Here is a 15,971-nt window from a genome sequence, read left to right as displayed (position 1 = left end):
TGTTGTGCGTTTGTTTGGCAGATCGGTTCCTACTTTGGCAGCGTCCTGCAGACTGTCGACGTGGATGGAGATTCCTCCACGGATCTCCTCTTGGTCGGAGCTCCGATGTATATGGGCACGGAAAGAGACGAGCAGGGACAAGTCTACGTCTACGAGCTCGACCAGGTACAGAAGATTCAGTAAGAAGAGAATATGGTTGTGTGTGTGTGTCTTGTGTCAGAATGTGATTTTTTTTTTTTTTGTCTTTATTTCCAGGGCGGCCAGTTTCACCACACTTTCACTTTGAAGCCTGTCAATCAGTCCTGTTGCACTGCCCACTCAGCCAGCTGCACCAATAAGAATGAACCGTGCGGCGCCCGCTTCGGTACGGCCATCGCCGCAGTGTCAGACCTCAACCTCGACGGGTTCAACGACGTGGCCATCGGCGCGCCCTTTGAGAACGACCACCGAGGGGCCGTCTACATCTACCATGGAGATAAGAAGTCCCTGAAAGAGAAGTTTGTGCAGGTGAGAAAGGGTGGCTCAGTTGTTGGGATGTCTGGAGTTAAACTATTCTGATTGTTGTGCAGCTTGCTCGCATGACCAGCGGAGCCCCGATAGATTTCGGGGGAATGTGCCAGGTTGAAATATCCCAGAATTCCCCTTCAATGTGCTCTAATGAGATCTGTGTTCTTCCCTTCAGCATATCCCTGCAGGTGGGGACGGTGAAAAGATGAAATTCTTTGGCCAGTCCATACATGGAGTCATGGATCTAAATGGAGATGGAATTACCGATGTCACCATAGGAGGTCTGGGAGGGGCTTCGCTATTCTGGTGAGCCACGGCTCCTCCTCACACATAAAACATTCACTCCCTGAAACCTCACATTCCACCTGAGTCGTTACCAGCAGCAGCGCTCGTATCCCGGAGAGAGACAACACCGCGCGCGTTCGGCCTTCCGAGGGTTTAGGCAGCTGTGCGCGTCCCACCGGCCTCGTGGCTTTGAGACCAACAACTTCCTGATGATCTCTACGTTAAGCATCAGCCCACACCCTGATTTAACTCCCCGCGCAGTCCCTCTCCCACAGTTCCTACTGGCAGAGGCTCAGCTGAGCTGTGTGAAAACTCCGTCTCCCGAGTGGCTTTCGAGTTAAAAATTGGCTGCCGGCGGCTCTCCTTCCTGCACTGCTGTGTTTGCGAAAGCTTGAACAGAAATAGCCGCGGCCAAGTTTTACTCTCAAGATGCATCCGTTTCTTGTTCCTTACGACCGGATGCTTGTCCGGGCACACACGCGCTGCCCCCGCTGCGGCAGAGACGACGGCGTTTTCTAGCAGTTGGCAATGTCTGTCTCGTTTCACCAGGTCCAGAGACGTTGCGGCGCTCCGCGCCAACATGACTTTCGACCCCGTCAAGATCAACCTGCAGAAGACTCAGTGTGTGCACGCTGGACGCGCGTCAGTGTGTGTGCAAATGACGGTGTGTTTTGACTACAGCATCAAGTCTAACAACCAGGACGAAAAGCCTGCCGCCGGTGAGCCATTTGGCGTCCTCTCAATTCCTCCAAAGTTGTCAAAGTTGTTGGCAGTACGTGACTCATTATCCGTTGTGTCCCGCAGTGATCCGCTACAATCTCACTCTGGATGCCCTGCGTGCCAAAGCCAGGGCTTCATTTAAGGCCCCAGACGATAAAAGCGATCGCAGGATCACCGGGAGCCTCAGCATCACAGACAAAGAGAGGAAGTGTGTGCAAGAAACCTTCGTGATGTCGGCAAGTACTCTCGTCTCCATGATGACGCTCACATGGGGTTGGTCCTACCTGTTCTTACCGATGAACACCTTCAGGAGATCTATTTTCTAGGGCTTATCTATCTAAATTGGGTAAGGAGTCGCAACGGAGCTGTGAGAAGTCTCATGCAGAGACGGAAGACGTTGGTTGTGACGAGGGAAGCGCCTTGCCGCTCTCTGAGTTGTGAATTGCGCGAAGGCGCTACAGGAGGGTTGTGTGTGACGAGGTGTCGCTCAAAGCGAAGCCGCGCGGTTCTTCCTTCCCGGCGCTGCAGCGGTGGACGTCTCTGATGAGCTGCCCCTGGGCGAGAGGAAGAGGAACTAATCAGTGGCAACAGCTGTTGTTGCTGCGCATGAATACCTGCTGTGTTTGAGTGTGTTTGTGCAGAAGCGTCCCACGTAAAGTCCACAAGGGTCAGGAGATTAGGACCACAACTGGTGGATTCCAAGATGGACAAGAGCCGAGTCAGAGCAGTCATAAACAACTGGACGAACTGAGAGCAGATGAGTGTCTCTCTGAAGAATCCATGGTTAAAAAAAGGGCTTAATGCTGTAATGTGAAGCCCTTCTTTCATACGGTGTCTCTCATTTTCAGTCGTTTAAAAGCCCACCGCCCTCACGCAGGCTTCTTCTGGCTGATTGGACCTCTATGGACATCCACGTGTCCCTCAGAATTTATTTTAATCTCCGTCAATCATCACCGACTGGATTACAAATGGCTTGTTGTTTGTGGTCTGAGTCACAAGAGGGTCGGGGAGCCTGAACCGAATGCACAAAGCCCTGATTATGGGTCTAATCACCCCAAATCCTCTCTCCTCTTCTTCTTCTTCTTCAGCCGCGGCTGGACTTCAGGGAACCTCTCATGGTGTCTTTGGAGTTCGGACTGGCCGATGAAGATAAAGGCCCCGTCCTGGATGAAAACCTTCCCAGATCCATCAATGAGACGGTAAGACTTCATATCACTTGTAAGAGTCTCTCTCAGCACTTTAAGTGTGAACTGCCAAATAACAGTAAGCAGAAAGAGTCACAGGAGGGATCTGTTAAACAGCCTCCATCTGTCCCTCGTGCTCTGAGAACGAGGAGTGCGGGGCGTTCTTGTCTGGCTCCAAACGGGCTGCTGTTTCACCACATTAGCATCTGCAACAGCTGACTGCCATCCTTCATTGTTTCCTGAAGACGGCATTGGGGTTTCAACACCAGAAGTCTTCCCACACTCCCACATGCACAGTTGTTCTAACAAGAGGGGCTCCGGATAAGTGTTGCCATGACTGAGGTTTTACAGATACAGAGGGGAAATAGTACATGGGAATTCAACTTTAACACGCAACGAAGAGGGAAATCAAAGCCAAACGCGCCGCCCCCTCCCGATTTCTAAAAACAGGACCATACGTGATGTGTTTATGATCCTGGACAGATCCTCATTGCCAGATGCCGTCATAGCAGCGAGAAACGCTGCACTCTCACAAGTGAGGAAGCGTCTTTGGGACCTCAGGACCTCTCCTGTTATTGTTATTGAAAGGAAGAGAAGGGACACGCACGCAGAAAACGGAAGTTTTTCTTTTGACACGGTGCTGCGTATGATATTCTCTCGTCCTGTCTTGGGGGGGGGTCATCTCTTTTATCCTGGGCTGCAGACATACTCAGTTAGCTGGCTGGAAAAGGACTTTGATGAATGAAAAGGATTGGCCTCCAAAATATTTGTAATACACAGAATTGTGCTCATACAAGTGCATCTTAAACTGTGAATAAACCTGAATTACCTCAACAAATGCCTGTGAAAAAGACACTTCCTATATAAATCTGTACAGTGAGGCTCGGACACATGAAGTAAGAATAGGAAAATGTCTTTCTGACTGGAGGAGAACTTGCGTCTCTGTCTTGTAGATTCCTCTGGTGGACTGTGGAATCGACGAGAGGTGCATTGCTGACCTCTCTCTCAAAGCAGAACCCAGTGTCAAAAGGTCAGTGGAATAAGCCTGAAAGAACACGTTCTCACGTTCTCAAGTCTGTCTTAAAACAATACCAACAAATGTGCGTTGATGAATTATTGGTGGTTGTTTTGTAACTGTTATAAACTGAAGGCATCTGCCGCATCAAATGTCTCATAGCGCCGTTAACACGGTGCATAGATTCTTTTAGCAGCGATGACTGCGCCCTTGTGGGGGAACTTGTGCATCACCACCGGCATGCTGACAGTTTTTTGTTTTTTTTCTTCCTTTTGCTTCTGCAGGATGCTGATCAGAGGCAACAAAGACGAAATCGTGGTGAAGGTGAACATTAGAAACAGCAAAGACAATGCGTACAACACCAAAGTCACCCTCAGCTTCACGCCACACATCAACTATGCCAAAGTGGAGGTGAGAACACTCCTCCGCCTGCAGCGTCTCAGCACTTGGATTAAAGTGAGTGTGATGAGGTTTGTTTTGTTGTTGATGTTCTCAGCCGGAGACGTTATGCACTCTGAACAACACAAAAGTGGAGTGTGCTGTTGGATACCCCTTCCTGGGAAGTAATGTAGAGGTCAGTATCGGCATGTAATACAGTCTGCACACTACCTCTGCAATGAATAACCTCTTTGTCCACCTTTTGCGTCGTGATTCACAGGAACATTTCCAAGTGAGATTTGATGTAAATCCCAATCACATCCAGGAGGTTATTCAGATCAATGTGACGGCTACAAGGTGAGAGGATCAGCACTGTTGTTTTTATTTCCAGGTTGAAGCTGTTTGCCCAAATCACTTTATATGAATTTGTTTGTTTGGGGGTTTTTTTTGCCCAGTGACAGCGAAGAGCTGACTTCCACGCAGCACGACAACGCGGTGCAGATCTCCATCCCTGTGAAGTACGAGGCCGGACTCATATTCTCAGTGTGAGTGCACGGATCCTCCGCGCGGCTCACCCGCCTCGTTGTAAAAGACGACGTCGAGATTGTCCTGTCACGGTGGACATTTCCACCTGTTCTATTTAAGTTAATGACACGGTCATGGTTGCTACATCTGTGTTTCTCTGTCACCACCCTTTACCAGGAGCATTAATCCCTGTCGACTTAAACTCGAATCGAATGCGTCGAATGATTTCTTTCAGGCGGCCCGCGGACGAACACATCGTAGTGAAAGAGGGCGAGCAGTATGCGACTGAAATCAACGACACCGGCGCGATCGGAGAGGAGGTCAACATCAGCTACACGGTAACGCGGATCACATCGCCGGGTTTGCTTATGGGAATGTAGGTGGGGTTTGCTTAGTGAATCCCGGTCAACGTGGACTCCTCTTCCTCACCTCCGCCTGTGCGTTTCTCTTCTCCTCAGGTGGAGAAGTCAGCCGATCGGGCGTCTCCACCCGTCCGGCTCACTGTGACGTACCCTCGCCTGTCGCCCCGGCAGAACAACTTGCTGTACCTGACGCACGTCACCGCCAGCCCGCACGTAAGAGAGCACGCACACATCTGGGTGTCCGAGTTCATCTCAACAGACGGGCCCACCTTCACGTCGGCCTTTCCTTTCTCTCCAGGTGAAATGTGACGCCGCACGTTGGATCAACCCCCTCAATATCAACCCCAAGGTTATCAGTCCAAATCCAAAGAAAGAGACTCTGAGTGTCTTCCTGCTGGTGAGTGATGAGCTGAGTTTATTCCCCTAAACACTACAGATTAGGTCTCTTTGTCTCCGAGCACGATAAACGCCTCCTTCCCTGTGTGCGTCTGATTGGCTCCTCAGAGCTGTGAGAACCTCCAGTGCGCGTCGTTCAGCTGCTCCATCCCCGAGGCGGCCAGCAGCCAGGTCAACGTCACGTTCCGCTTGTGGAAACCCACGTTCATCCAGGTAGCGTGTTTTCTGTCTTCTCGCCACGTCCAAGTGAAGAAGTGCGAGACGGAGGGAATGAGAGAGCTTTTCTGACGGGCGGACAGACAGAAAAAGGTTCATGGGGGGGATTTGTGTTACAGGGCGAGTTCTCCAACCTGCACATGCTGGTGAACGCCACGCTGGGGATCGAAGGCACCAGCCTGTTTGAACTGACCAGCGACAGTAAGAGCCGGACAGTAAGTCGGAAAGCCTTTTTTGTTGGTACCTCCCATCTGCTTTTACTGTTGTCGAATGCTTGTGTGTATCTGTGCACATTCACTCTCTCTATCTGTGCGTCTCATTAGATGAAGATCCAGGTTTCGAAGGAGACCTTAGGAGGAATCCCCATTTGGATCATCATCATCAGCATCCTCATAGGACTGCTGATCTTGGCGCTGGTCATCTTCGCTCTCTGGAAGGTAATATAGTCACTGAGATCTTCTTGTAATATATTGCCAGGCGTAACATGGACAGAGAGACGAGAAGGTCCCAAGCACGTTAGACATGAAGCTAAACGTGCGTAGCTTTGTACACACTGTCCGAGAGATCCTATCCGAGCGGTTTCTTTACTCCACGCAGTGAACCTTCACCTCCGTACGGAGTAACTGTCGTGTAACTCGGTTTTGTGCTCCTCCAGATGGGCTTCTTCAAGAGAAAAACCAGGGACTTCTCAAAGGAGGACATGATGGACTGAGACACGCGGACATCCAGCAGCTCTGTGACCGACTGCTTTTCCTAGAGCCGCCCGGTTGCAGAGGAAGCTACGGGCGGACTTTTAAAAACACAGTGGAAACAAACGGAGGAGAGGCCACGGGACCTGTGGAGGACCATCAACTGTCAGGCGTCCGTTGGCAAGGTAGCATACATCTGTATCACATACAGCAGGTTTTTCTAAAACAGCTGCACCAAAGCTTTAGATGAAAATAGTACTCAGGTTTTTTGTGTATGAAGATCCAACGTCACCCAGGCAACCGAGCGCCGTGTCATTGCTCCTACGGCGACGATGTCCAAAGGTCTGTCCGCTTGTACAGTGTGTGAGCCTTCATGTGCTGCAGCAGCCCGTCTGATGGCTTTATCAAACACTGTGCCGTTCAGCGTTTTATAGCGTTTTGTTTTGTTTGAGCACCAGATTTATTCAAAGTAAAAGTATTTGCTTGGTAGTTTATTTTTTAGACTGGTTATGAATCCAAAATCGAACCCGAGTCCCAAGATGTTAAATGTGTGTAGTCGCCGTGGGTTACTGAGAGACAAAAGCGGCGCCTTCAAAAACCCAAAGTTTGATTGTTATGTAAATATGAGTAGAGGCCCAAAAATGTAAAGCTCATAAATGTACATAATTGTGTTTGCTATAATTCATGTAATTTAAGAGATGTCATCCATAAAGCGTTTTCTGTGTGATCAATGGTCGGAGAAGAGGATTTTGCTCAGGTGCTACAACTCTCATGAATGAATGAATTAATGTCTGATGAATAAAAAAAAGTGACCTGGCCCATCTCACAAATTAAAAAGAAAAAACTGATGCAAATATGTAAATATTGTTCTATTTTGGTGATAAAAATGATAGTATAATTATTCTGTTCCGAAGACAAGGGTTTGTATCCACTACTTTTACTTGATTGAAAGCCTGATGAATGGCCGTGTCGCCCCACATGTGGTACACCGTACATTACAAAGTTATTCTTTCAGGTTTTCTCTCTCGTTTTTGTTCCCAAAAAGTGGCACAGCTACACAAAGCGTTCAAATAAATGATATTGTATTTTGGTCAGACTGGGATTCTCCCTCCCTGTTATGTAAAATGCAGACGAGAGAGGGAGAAAAGGAAGCTTTTTTCATATGAAATACTATTCAGCTCGCACACACCACTGTTGAGATGAAGCACATGTAATAAATTGTATGTACAGAATGTGTTATGTTGTTTGGCTGCATCAGGCTTATGCACGAGGGCGGAACCACGAGTCTCCCTTTGTCCCCTGGAGGTGATCTGGGATTGTTTTCACACCCTACACCTCCATTAACTTCTGAGAAGGAGTGGAGGACAAAGCGAGAGTTGAGAGCTCCACCCGAGCCTCCTACACTGCTGTGAAGTCTTCATTGTAATGCACTGGTTTGTCAGACCGAACGCGTCCTCATCAGCACAGAAGTGAAATGAATCTGAATTAAAAAAAAATGCTTTTTACGAGAAAAAAAAGTGCTTCATTGTGAATTATTCTGCTCTATTTTTTTATCAACATATTGAATTTCCATCAAATCACCACAGCCTGTCGCTGACAGATCAGCCGACAGAGAGTTCTGCCGCTGAAATGATTGGCGTATTCAACTTAGCTTTAAAAAAAATTAACAACAATTTTGATAATTCATCATTTATGGCATTTGAGAGGGAAAAATTTACATTTTTAAGGATTTTGAAGTATCTGCGTTTCAGTATTTCCATACATTATATATAGAGACTTTAAGGGGTTACATACAAAACATCAGCTGTTATTGAACAACCTCCACCACTAAAACATCATAAGATATATATATCATTTATTGCTCATACTTATATATTATATTATATTATTAGTCCCACACTGGGTTTTTGCAGGATAACAGCAGCAGGGGGAGGTAGGTAGTGCAGGTAGTGCAACACGAGACATTAGTAGAAAACAGTAAAGGTAAAATATATAAGTTAAGGGCAGAAAAATAAATACAATCTAATTGATTGATTGGTTGGATACACATCGTTACACATATGAGGTAGGAAATACACATTGTTTATATTCCACACACATTAAATTGATGCTGATATTACACATGAATGAATGAGTAATTTGCCAGGTTTTCATGTCATATATGTCGATGTCTATTGGGAGGAGTGTTTGTGCAATAATGCAACTTATACCTTTACCCATCTGTAATAAAACCGAAAACAGTTAAATATAATACCACATGTTATCAAGCACATTGGAAAAGTAAACGATCCGACAACTTCGTCCCCCGCCGGTCGAACGCCTTCGGATGTCACGCAGCAGCGCGCCGCCCGGCGGTCAGCCGCGGCACTGCGCCGTGAGTGACACTCTGGGAGGGGAAGCAGAACAAACTGTAAGCTGCTGGCGGATCCATCTTGCTCGAAAAAGGAGCGAGGGTGAAGGGCTTTTTTTCTCCCCAGTTTAGTATCTTAAAAAAAACACCCTATCGCCTCCCCCACCCCCGTTAACCGCGCTGGGGAGCCCGAGGAGGGGCTGCGCCGCCGTTTGTAGGATGTCCCGACATGAGGGTGAGTTGACAAACAGGGTCCACGGCGCCTCGGGTCGGCGGCTATGCTACCTGAGCAGCTAGCTCCTCGGCTAGCTGTGCTAAGTGCTCATTCGCGGCTGGCGGTAGCGCCCTTCCGCGGATCCTCTCGCGCGCACACACAGACACGCGCACGTCTGCTGTCAGCGGCTCTAGCTGACCCGTCTCGCGTCCGCTCAATTCGAAGCAAACGCTCGTAACTTCTCCCAACCTGCTCGCAATGATACGGCAACATTGCGGAGCTTAGCCGTTAGCCGTCGGTGGGTGCTGCGCTAGCGAGCCGGCTAACGTGTGTGCTAACGCAAGGAGACGTCGGCGGAGCTGCGACTTGACGCTGCTTTTTCCGTGCTCCCGCTACCGTGTTAACGTAGTTACGGTTCATGTCTCGTTATAGTTACGTTGACTGCAGGGGGGGTCAGTGTAAGAGGCCGTAGCTCTAATGTCAGCGCCGTGCTTTACAGCGTACTGTTAGCGAATGCACTGTCATCAAGAAGAAAGTCCGAGGCCTCAGACCATAAACCGATCACTAAGTTAGCTAGCCGACCGGCTACTGGCTAGCAGGGGTTAAGTTACTGTGTGTCTGAGTGTAAACCACATCGCAGGGCACACTTCGGCTCTCTTCCTTCTCCACATGATGTTAGTAGTAACAGGCCAGCCACCCCGGGGAGGGCGGGGGTGTTCAATTCAATCACCTCGCAAGTTGCTACGGGGATCTGAACTGTACAACGCGAACCACGAGACGGCCCGAATGAAAGACGGGGCACCGCTCAAGTCGCTCGCCCTGACCCGAATAAAGTGCGTTGGAAGAAAAAAAGACGGTATCTTGGGGTTCCTTTTGTAGGCGTGTGAATGCCCCCCCCGCCCCCCTCCCCATGTGGTCAGGTTAGCCGTTGAGGTGTGTGCAGTCTGTTGTCTTTAAGGGGAGGGAGGGGTGGTTACCTGTGCAAGTGGAAGGAGGCGCAGTTCTTTAATGCCACTCGGGCACCAATTGTTCTGTTTTTGTCAGCCTCTGAAAAACGTGGGGGGGGCATCTGCACGTCTCATTCATTTATACTAGCCTGAGGTTTGTTCAATGTAGTTGTTTTTATTTGTGTGTTTTTAAGCTTTTCGTTGCGCTGTCTCAAAAAAGGAAATTCTCTCAATACTCTCGTAATACTCTCATTTCAATACTCTCATACCTGCAATCCAAGTTTGCCAAATAGGGTGGTGTTTTTTTCTCCTTCACAGAAAATCACAGTGATGCCGGAGTCGGAATATTATGTTTAATTGTAGTTATGATGTGTCGTGGAAAACAATAGCTTGTGTCTGCACAGCAGGGAGCCAGTGCTTGAATGGTTCTTCACTGTAATCACGTGAAGTAAAGAGTCAGACACTGGATAAAAGTTAACACAAGCTAAAGATGAAAAGCTGTTTGAAGAATATAGACGTTGCCCTACTTGACGCTGTTTCTGCTGCCTTTTGTTGATTCCCCTTTACTTTCCCTTTAACGTTCTGGCTCATGTACATCTAGATTAAGGTAACCCAATATTCCCAGAACGTGTGTGGACAGCTCTGTAAATAAGTAACAAAAGCCGCGATGAAAACGGCTTTCCGATGCCTAAGGCCGGTGGCGTGAGTTGAGCCGCCGAGACCTTGCATGTAGAGTTCAATGGAATGCCGGCGTTCTCCATTGCTGGCACTCGTAGGTTGGTGCCACTCCAAATCACATGCCCCTGTAAGTGAGAACGGCCAGCAGGTCGAGATTGCTTTTTTCGCCGTCAGCCTTGCAGGAGCTGCTATAAGGAATTTGTTACTTTATTGTCAGGTATTTCACATATTTGACTTCACATTCCTCTTTTCTCCTCTGCAGGCGTGAGCTGTGATGCGTGTTTAAAAGGGAACTTCAGAGGGAGGCGGTTCAAGTGTTTAATTTGCTACGACTACGACCTGTGCGCGTCGTGCTACGAGAGCGGCGCCACGACAACGAGGCACACCACAGAGCACCCCATGCAGTGTATATTAACCAGGGTAGACTATGGTAAGCACCTGCTTGACAGACACTAATGCCGCTCACGGATTACACACAAGCTCAGGCCTTTATTAACACATTTCACAAATACAAATTATTCATTATGACTGGACGGATGCTTGATGCTAGTTATTCAGCCTCGTTGCGACTGTACATTTGGTTCATAGTGATTAACAAATGGCAAACATTTAACTGTTTTTTTTTTGCAGACTTGTATTACGGAGGAGACACTTTTTCAGTAGAGCAACCCCAGTCATTCACATGTCCTTACTGTGGCAAGATGGGCTACACAGAGACGTCCCTACAGGAGCACGTCACCTCAGAACACGCAGAGACCTCCACCGAGGTGGTGAGTATACTGCTCGCGCTACGGACGTTTTTAACCTCTGATGTTTCTGTCACAAATAAGGTCACATATCACATTGTCTTTGCTTCTCAAGAGGGCGCCTGGAGTCCAGAGCACTTCCACCGTCCACTTGCGTACTTTATTGTGTTGTCGGTAGATGCAGAGGTAGTTTTTTTTTTTTTTTTTCTTCTATCACTGCAGTTCATTCTGCATTTGCTGATGAGCACTGCACTTCAGTCAGCTAAAATGACTCCCCAGAATGCACAAGCGGGGGGCATTTATGGATTAAGGGTTTTATGGACGGTTGTCTGAACTGACATTTCAGTGAACTGAACAAAACGCGAGACGGAGGGACGGACGGTTTCTGGCCGAGCTGAAAACCTTTCAGTAATTTATGATGATGTCCTGTGATTACTGTCCCGTTTAACCAAAGTGTATTATTACAAAGCAAACAGAGACCAGGTTGTACATCTTAATCTTTTTCATTCTAGTTCTCAATTGATAAACAGCATATTGGTCCATTCATTAGTCATAAGTTGATAACTAGATATTTTGTAAATGAAAGTCTGTTTACAGGTTCTGGGGAGGTAGTACCTTTTTTTTTTGTTGAAGCATCTAGATGTAGCCGTGCCAAGTTTATAAATTGCCTCTCAAGTCAAGTTGCATTGTGGGTAATGTGGGCACCCGTTTTGAGTAAGACGGTGTTGGAGGAGGACGACGATATTATATAAAAGTCCCCGTGATGTAGAACCGTTAAGTCAGTATGAGCAATAACTGATCTCAGATCACTTGTTGCTGCACATTATGTACAACATTCAAACTTTACTATAAAAAACATTGCTTCTTTTTTTTACACTCAAATCAAGCAAAATATGTCTCGATCTTGTTCCAGATCTGTCCAATATGTGCTGCCTTGCCAGGAGGGGACCCCAACCACGTCACAGATGACTTCACAGCTCACCTCACACTTGAACACCGAGCGCCAAGAGATTTAATATCCTTTCCGTACCCCCCCAGCCCCGCGTCGACTACCGGATCTGTTGTTTAACGGTCAACGCCATATTTTGTGTCATGTGACGGCTTTTACCCTTGACAGCGTGCTCACGACGAGTCCAGCAGTGTTCGACATGTACGCAGGATGTTCCACCCCGGGCGAGGACTGGGCGGTCCCAGGGCGCGGCGGACAAATATGCACTTTACTAGCGGCTCCACGGGGGGGCTCTCCTCCTCCTCATTGCAGAGCTCCACCTATACCCCCAGTAACAGGGAGGCAATGGACCCAATCGCAGGTGAGCGTCAGGTGTAGCGAACGGAATAATGACGGATTAAAGGATCTCATAAGTAGGATAAATTCACTTGTGCCGTCTGCTGGTAGAAAGTTATTAGTGACCATCAAAGCCCATCATTTCTGCTTAAATCATTGTACCCATACTATGCAGGGGTACTGATTATTCAACTGCAACCTTATTTCTTGTCCAATCCATATGATCCAGTTGCAATGTGTTTTAGGTCTTCACCCCAAAATAACTGGTTCAAGACAGTCTTATGAAGCCATTGTTTTGGCGTCTCTTTCTCACTGTCTATGATGACATGAAAATTAATCGGTTATTTGTCTGTCATGGTTAGAAAACAAAACTAGGACAAGATATCAGCGATATCCGAACGGTCTTTCCTCTCACGGGCGTCTGCCTTGTTGCCTTTTAGAAATCGCGCCTTATTTAGGAGGCAATGGGTGACGCCTGTCTTCTGCCGCGTCTCCCTCAGAGTTGTTGTCTCAGCTGTCTGGCGTGCGTCGCGCGGCGGGCGGCCAGATCAACTCGTCGGGGCCTTCGGCCTCCCAGCTCCAGCAGCTCCAGATGCAGCTGCAGCTGGAGCGGCAGCAGGCCCAGGCGGCGCGGCAGCAGGTGGAGACGGGCCGCCACGCGACACGGCGCAGCAACAACCAGGGCAGCGCCGGCAACTCCATCCCTCCCCCCAACACGGCGCCCGGCAACAGCGCCGCCGCGGGTGAAAGCAACCCGTCGTCCTCGTCCCACAGCTCCCAGTTCCTATTAGCACGGTGAGCGAGCCCGGTCGGTCTGTTCGCTGGTCGGGTTACGGAAGTCGGTGAACGCGTTGGTTCTCAATTGTTTTGGTTATTAACTGGTGGAAAAAAACCTCCTCAGGTTGAATGAACCCAAGATGTCGGAAGCGGAGCGGCAGTTTCTAGAAGGCGAGCGCGCCGACCGCAGCCTGTTTGTCCAGGAGCTGCTGCTCTCCACGCTGATGCGCGAGGAGAGCTCCTCCTCCGACGAGGACGAGCGGCGGGACTTCGCCGACTTCGGGGCCATGGGCTGCGTGGAGATCATGCCTTTAGACGTGGCGCTGGAGAACCTCCAGCTCAGAGAGCGCAGCTTTACGGGGAAGGAGCCTCCGCCGCCGCCTCTTTGATGTCCGAGCATCGAGCAGACTGTGTCCTCGCTGCTGCAACTGTCAGTGATGGGCAGGCGACAGCGGCAGTCCCCCAACCCCCCCAACCCCCCTCCCCTCTCTGTTTTCTGAGTTTGTTTTTGGTGATTGTAATTTCAGGCCTGTCACCATTTTTGTTACATTGTAAACAAAAATAAATGAGAGCAAGTGGGATAAATGTGCGAGTGCGCAATAGCAACCGAGCGAGCGAGAGAAGAGAAATCTATAAATATAAATATATATAGATATAGATATAAAATATATATGAAGTTGATAATCAATCCACATAACATTTCTTTTCTTTATCAGGTAAATGTTACAGGTAGCTGTGGCAGACCTTTTGCTTCCTGTGACATGCAAATGGCTCTCCGTATAAATACTCCACATTCAAAAGTCAAGAGGGCGTAGGCTCCTCCGATGAAGCTGCTGTGTGTGTTAATGACTATTAATGAATAAAAAGTGCTTGGATGGGTTACCATAACTACTGCATGCAGTTATTTGCAGCGTGCATGACTTTTAATGACCCTGTCATTAAAACCTAAAAAGAAACGTACATCCCAAAAGCTTTCAACGGTTTTTAAATGGTGGTTTCAGTATTCAGTCATTTTAAGTATTGGAACTTTCTCGTTGAACCCGAAACAACAATATTTTGTCAGGTTTTCTTTGAACGATTCTATATAATGAAGAGAAACGGATTAGATTCACGGCTCGCGTGCCGGCAGCAGAAGAACAGAGTTGTGTGTTTCCTGGATATGTTTCTGTTAAGTGGTGCGCTGTTTGGACAGCGTGTTCTTTATGATTTATAGATACTTCCAGAGGCCTCTGGTGGCTCGTTTCTGGGGCCCTCTGAGCTCGGATCACACGCTTTAGACGCCTCGTATGGATTTCTTTGCCGGCTAAAGGGAGCTTTCCTCGCTGCGGCCTTCTCATTTCTTCTGCTCGGCGTAGCACCTTTTCTATTTATTCATGTTGGTTTTTCTTACCCTCCTGAGCCGCGCCGCCTTCATGCCGATACTTTTACCCTGTGTGAAATACAAATGCGATGTATATTGAATCTGTGCGTTAACTTTCATAATGGTTCCGAGACATGGGCAGACGTTTTTTTTTTTAATGTAAATTTAGAATACAATAAATATAAACTGCGCACAGCTTTTGATGAAACCCAAGCGAGCGTCCCACCTGTGCACTTTGTGTCCTTGTGACTCCTCAGGTGTTTGTTTAGCAGCCACCGTTTCATAGAAAACAAATCTTTACGTGTGCTGGGAGCCCACAAACATTTAATAAATGGATATAACACACTATAGTGCAGTCAAAGGCAGACATTTTTATTATTCTAATAAGGAGATTAGTAAGTTGAGACTGCTGAACAATCGAATAAAACATTCAATTGAATTCTCTTAACAGGCACATTATAGTGCGTTATAAATCTTTTTATTGATAATTATTGCTAAAGAGACAGGGTTAAAGGCAGTAGTTCCAGTAAACGTTGTCTAGATATAAGAACAAGTAAACGTAGAATGAATGAGTCAAAGGGAGAAAACAATAACTGGTTCTCATGAATGAAGAGACGAGTACACGTGACCTCGAATGGAGGAGATCCAGCTCGACACCCAGGTAGCTTTTCTCCCATTAAACTTGTGTGCGTTAACTGGGACAATACAACTCCTCGCAAATCCCTTCAAATAGCTGCTGCCAGCATTTGTTGGCGTGCGTGTGTGTGTGTGGTCTTTAGTGCAGCTGTCCTTGTCACTCCTCAGTAGTTATTGTTAGAAACAAATGGTGCCCGTGAGATGCCTTTCACAACACATGTTGGCTCCTCTTAAAGCCCCCCCCCCGGTCACATTCACCCTCACAAGTAACGAGGCCAAAAACAAAAGCTCGTGGATTGAGTCTCAACATGGATCCCCCTGAAGAGTCACAAATTTACAAGAAAAATCAGATGAATCTTGATTTGCATCCCTGTTTTTCCGGTAATGTTTCCCCACAAAGCGCGATGAAATCTTCCAAACTTTGAAGAGACGAGATGATGAATGAATTGCGAGGACACAGAGCGTATTGTAAGACATACCACCTTTATTAAATGCACAGTATCACAAGGAACATTTCCATTAATTGTTGATAAGCTACTCACATGATGCACAAAGCATTGGATTGATTGATAGAACTGGCTGATTAAAGCAGGATTAAATCTGCCAGAAGAGCACACACACACACACACACACACACACACACACACACACACACACACACACACACACACACTCTTCCATACAAGATGTGTGTTCAGATG

General features: G+C 47.7%; 2 protein-coding genes across 3 annotated transcripts in view; both read left to right on the top strand.

Moving 5' to 3' along the window:
• itga1 (integrin, alpha 1) overlaps positions 1-7,794 on the top strand; it is a 34,235-nt gene extending 26,441 nt beyond the window's left edge. The window contains exons 13-30 of the mRNA XM_040197929.2: positions 22-165; positions 256-507; positions 683-813; positions 1,342-1,511; positions 1,597-1,748; positions 2,601-2,711; positions 3,650-3,726; positions 3,996-4,122; positions 4,208-4,285; positions 4,370-4,446; positions 4,545-4,634; positions 4,850-4,952; positions 5,073-5,189; positions 5,275-5,373; positions 5,481-5,585; positions 5,708-5,803; positions 5,912-6,025; positions 6,244-7,794. Coding sequence (XP_040053863.2) covers positions 22-165; positions 256-507; positions 683-813; positions 1,342-1,511; positions 1,597-1,748; positions 2,601-2,711; positions 3,650-3,726; positions 3,996-4,122; positions 4,208-4,285; positions 4,370-4,446; positions 4,545-4,634; positions 4,850-4,952; positions 5,073-5,189; positions 5,275-5,373; positions 5,481-5,585; positions 5,708-5,803; positions 5,912-6,025; positions 6,244-6,300 — 2,100 coding nt within the window. The 3' untranslated portion in view covers positions 6,301-7,794. The remainder of the gene's footprint in view (positions 1-21; positions 166-255; positions 508-682; positions 814-1,341; positions 1,512-1,596; positions 1,749-2,600; positions 2,712-3,649; positions 3,727-3,995; positions 4,123-4,207; positions 4,286-4,369; positions 4,447-4,544; positions 4,635-4,849; positions 4,953-5,072; positions 5,190-5,274; positions 5,374-5,480; positions 5,586-5,707; positions 5,804-5,911; positions 6,026-6,243) is intronic.
• Positions 7,795-8,546: 752 nt separating this feature from the next.
• Positions 8,547-14,162, top strand: kcmf1 (potassium channel modulatory factor 1). Of its 2 annotated transcripts, none has more exons than XM_040197299.2 (7): positions 8,547-8,862; positions 10,729-10,896; positions 11,097-11,236; positions 12,126-12,227; positions 12,339-12,522; positions 12,998-13,292; positions 13,399-14,162. In XM_040197299.2, exons 1-7 carry the CDS (start codon positions 8,847-8,849, stop codon positions 13,661-13,663), a joined length of 1,170 nt encoding a protein of 389 aa, XP_040053233.2. In that variant the 5' UTR covers positions 8,547-8,846; the 3' UTR covers positions 13,664-14,162. The 2 variants fall into 2 exon arrangements, with proteins under 2 accessions (XP_040053233.2, XP_040053232.2); XM_040197298.2 differs by lacking the exon at positions 8,547-8,862 and adding an exon at positions 9,355-10,593.
• The last annotated feature ends 1,809 nt before the right edge of the window (positions 14,163-15,971 follow it).

This window comes from Gasterosteus aculeatus, chromosome 14 (genome assembly GCF_964276395.1).
Source record: "Gasterosteus aculeatus chromosome 14, fGasAcu3.hap1.1, whole genome shotgun sequence".
Lineage (NCBI taxonomy): Eukaryota > Metazoa > Chordata > Actinopteri > Perciformes > Gasterosteidae > Gasterosteus > Gasterosteus aculeatus.
This window is presented reverse-complemented; position numbering and strand designations above follow the sequence as displayed.

Bases quoted from the DNA above. Each gene is read 5' to 3' on its own strand.
- kcmf1 (XM_040197298.2), top strand. From the start codon at position 10,533: ATGCCGGCGTTCTCCATTGCTGGCACTCGTAGGTTGGTGCCACTCCAA. The intron at 10,897-11,096 runs GTAAGCACCTGC...TTTTTTTTGCAG, and splicing joins ATTAACCAGGGTAGACTATG to ACTTGTATTACGGAGGAGAC. The intron at 13,293-13,398 runs GTGAGCGAGCCC...AAACCTCCTCAG, and splicing joins TCCCAGTTCCTATTAGCACG to GTTGAATGAACCCAAGATGT.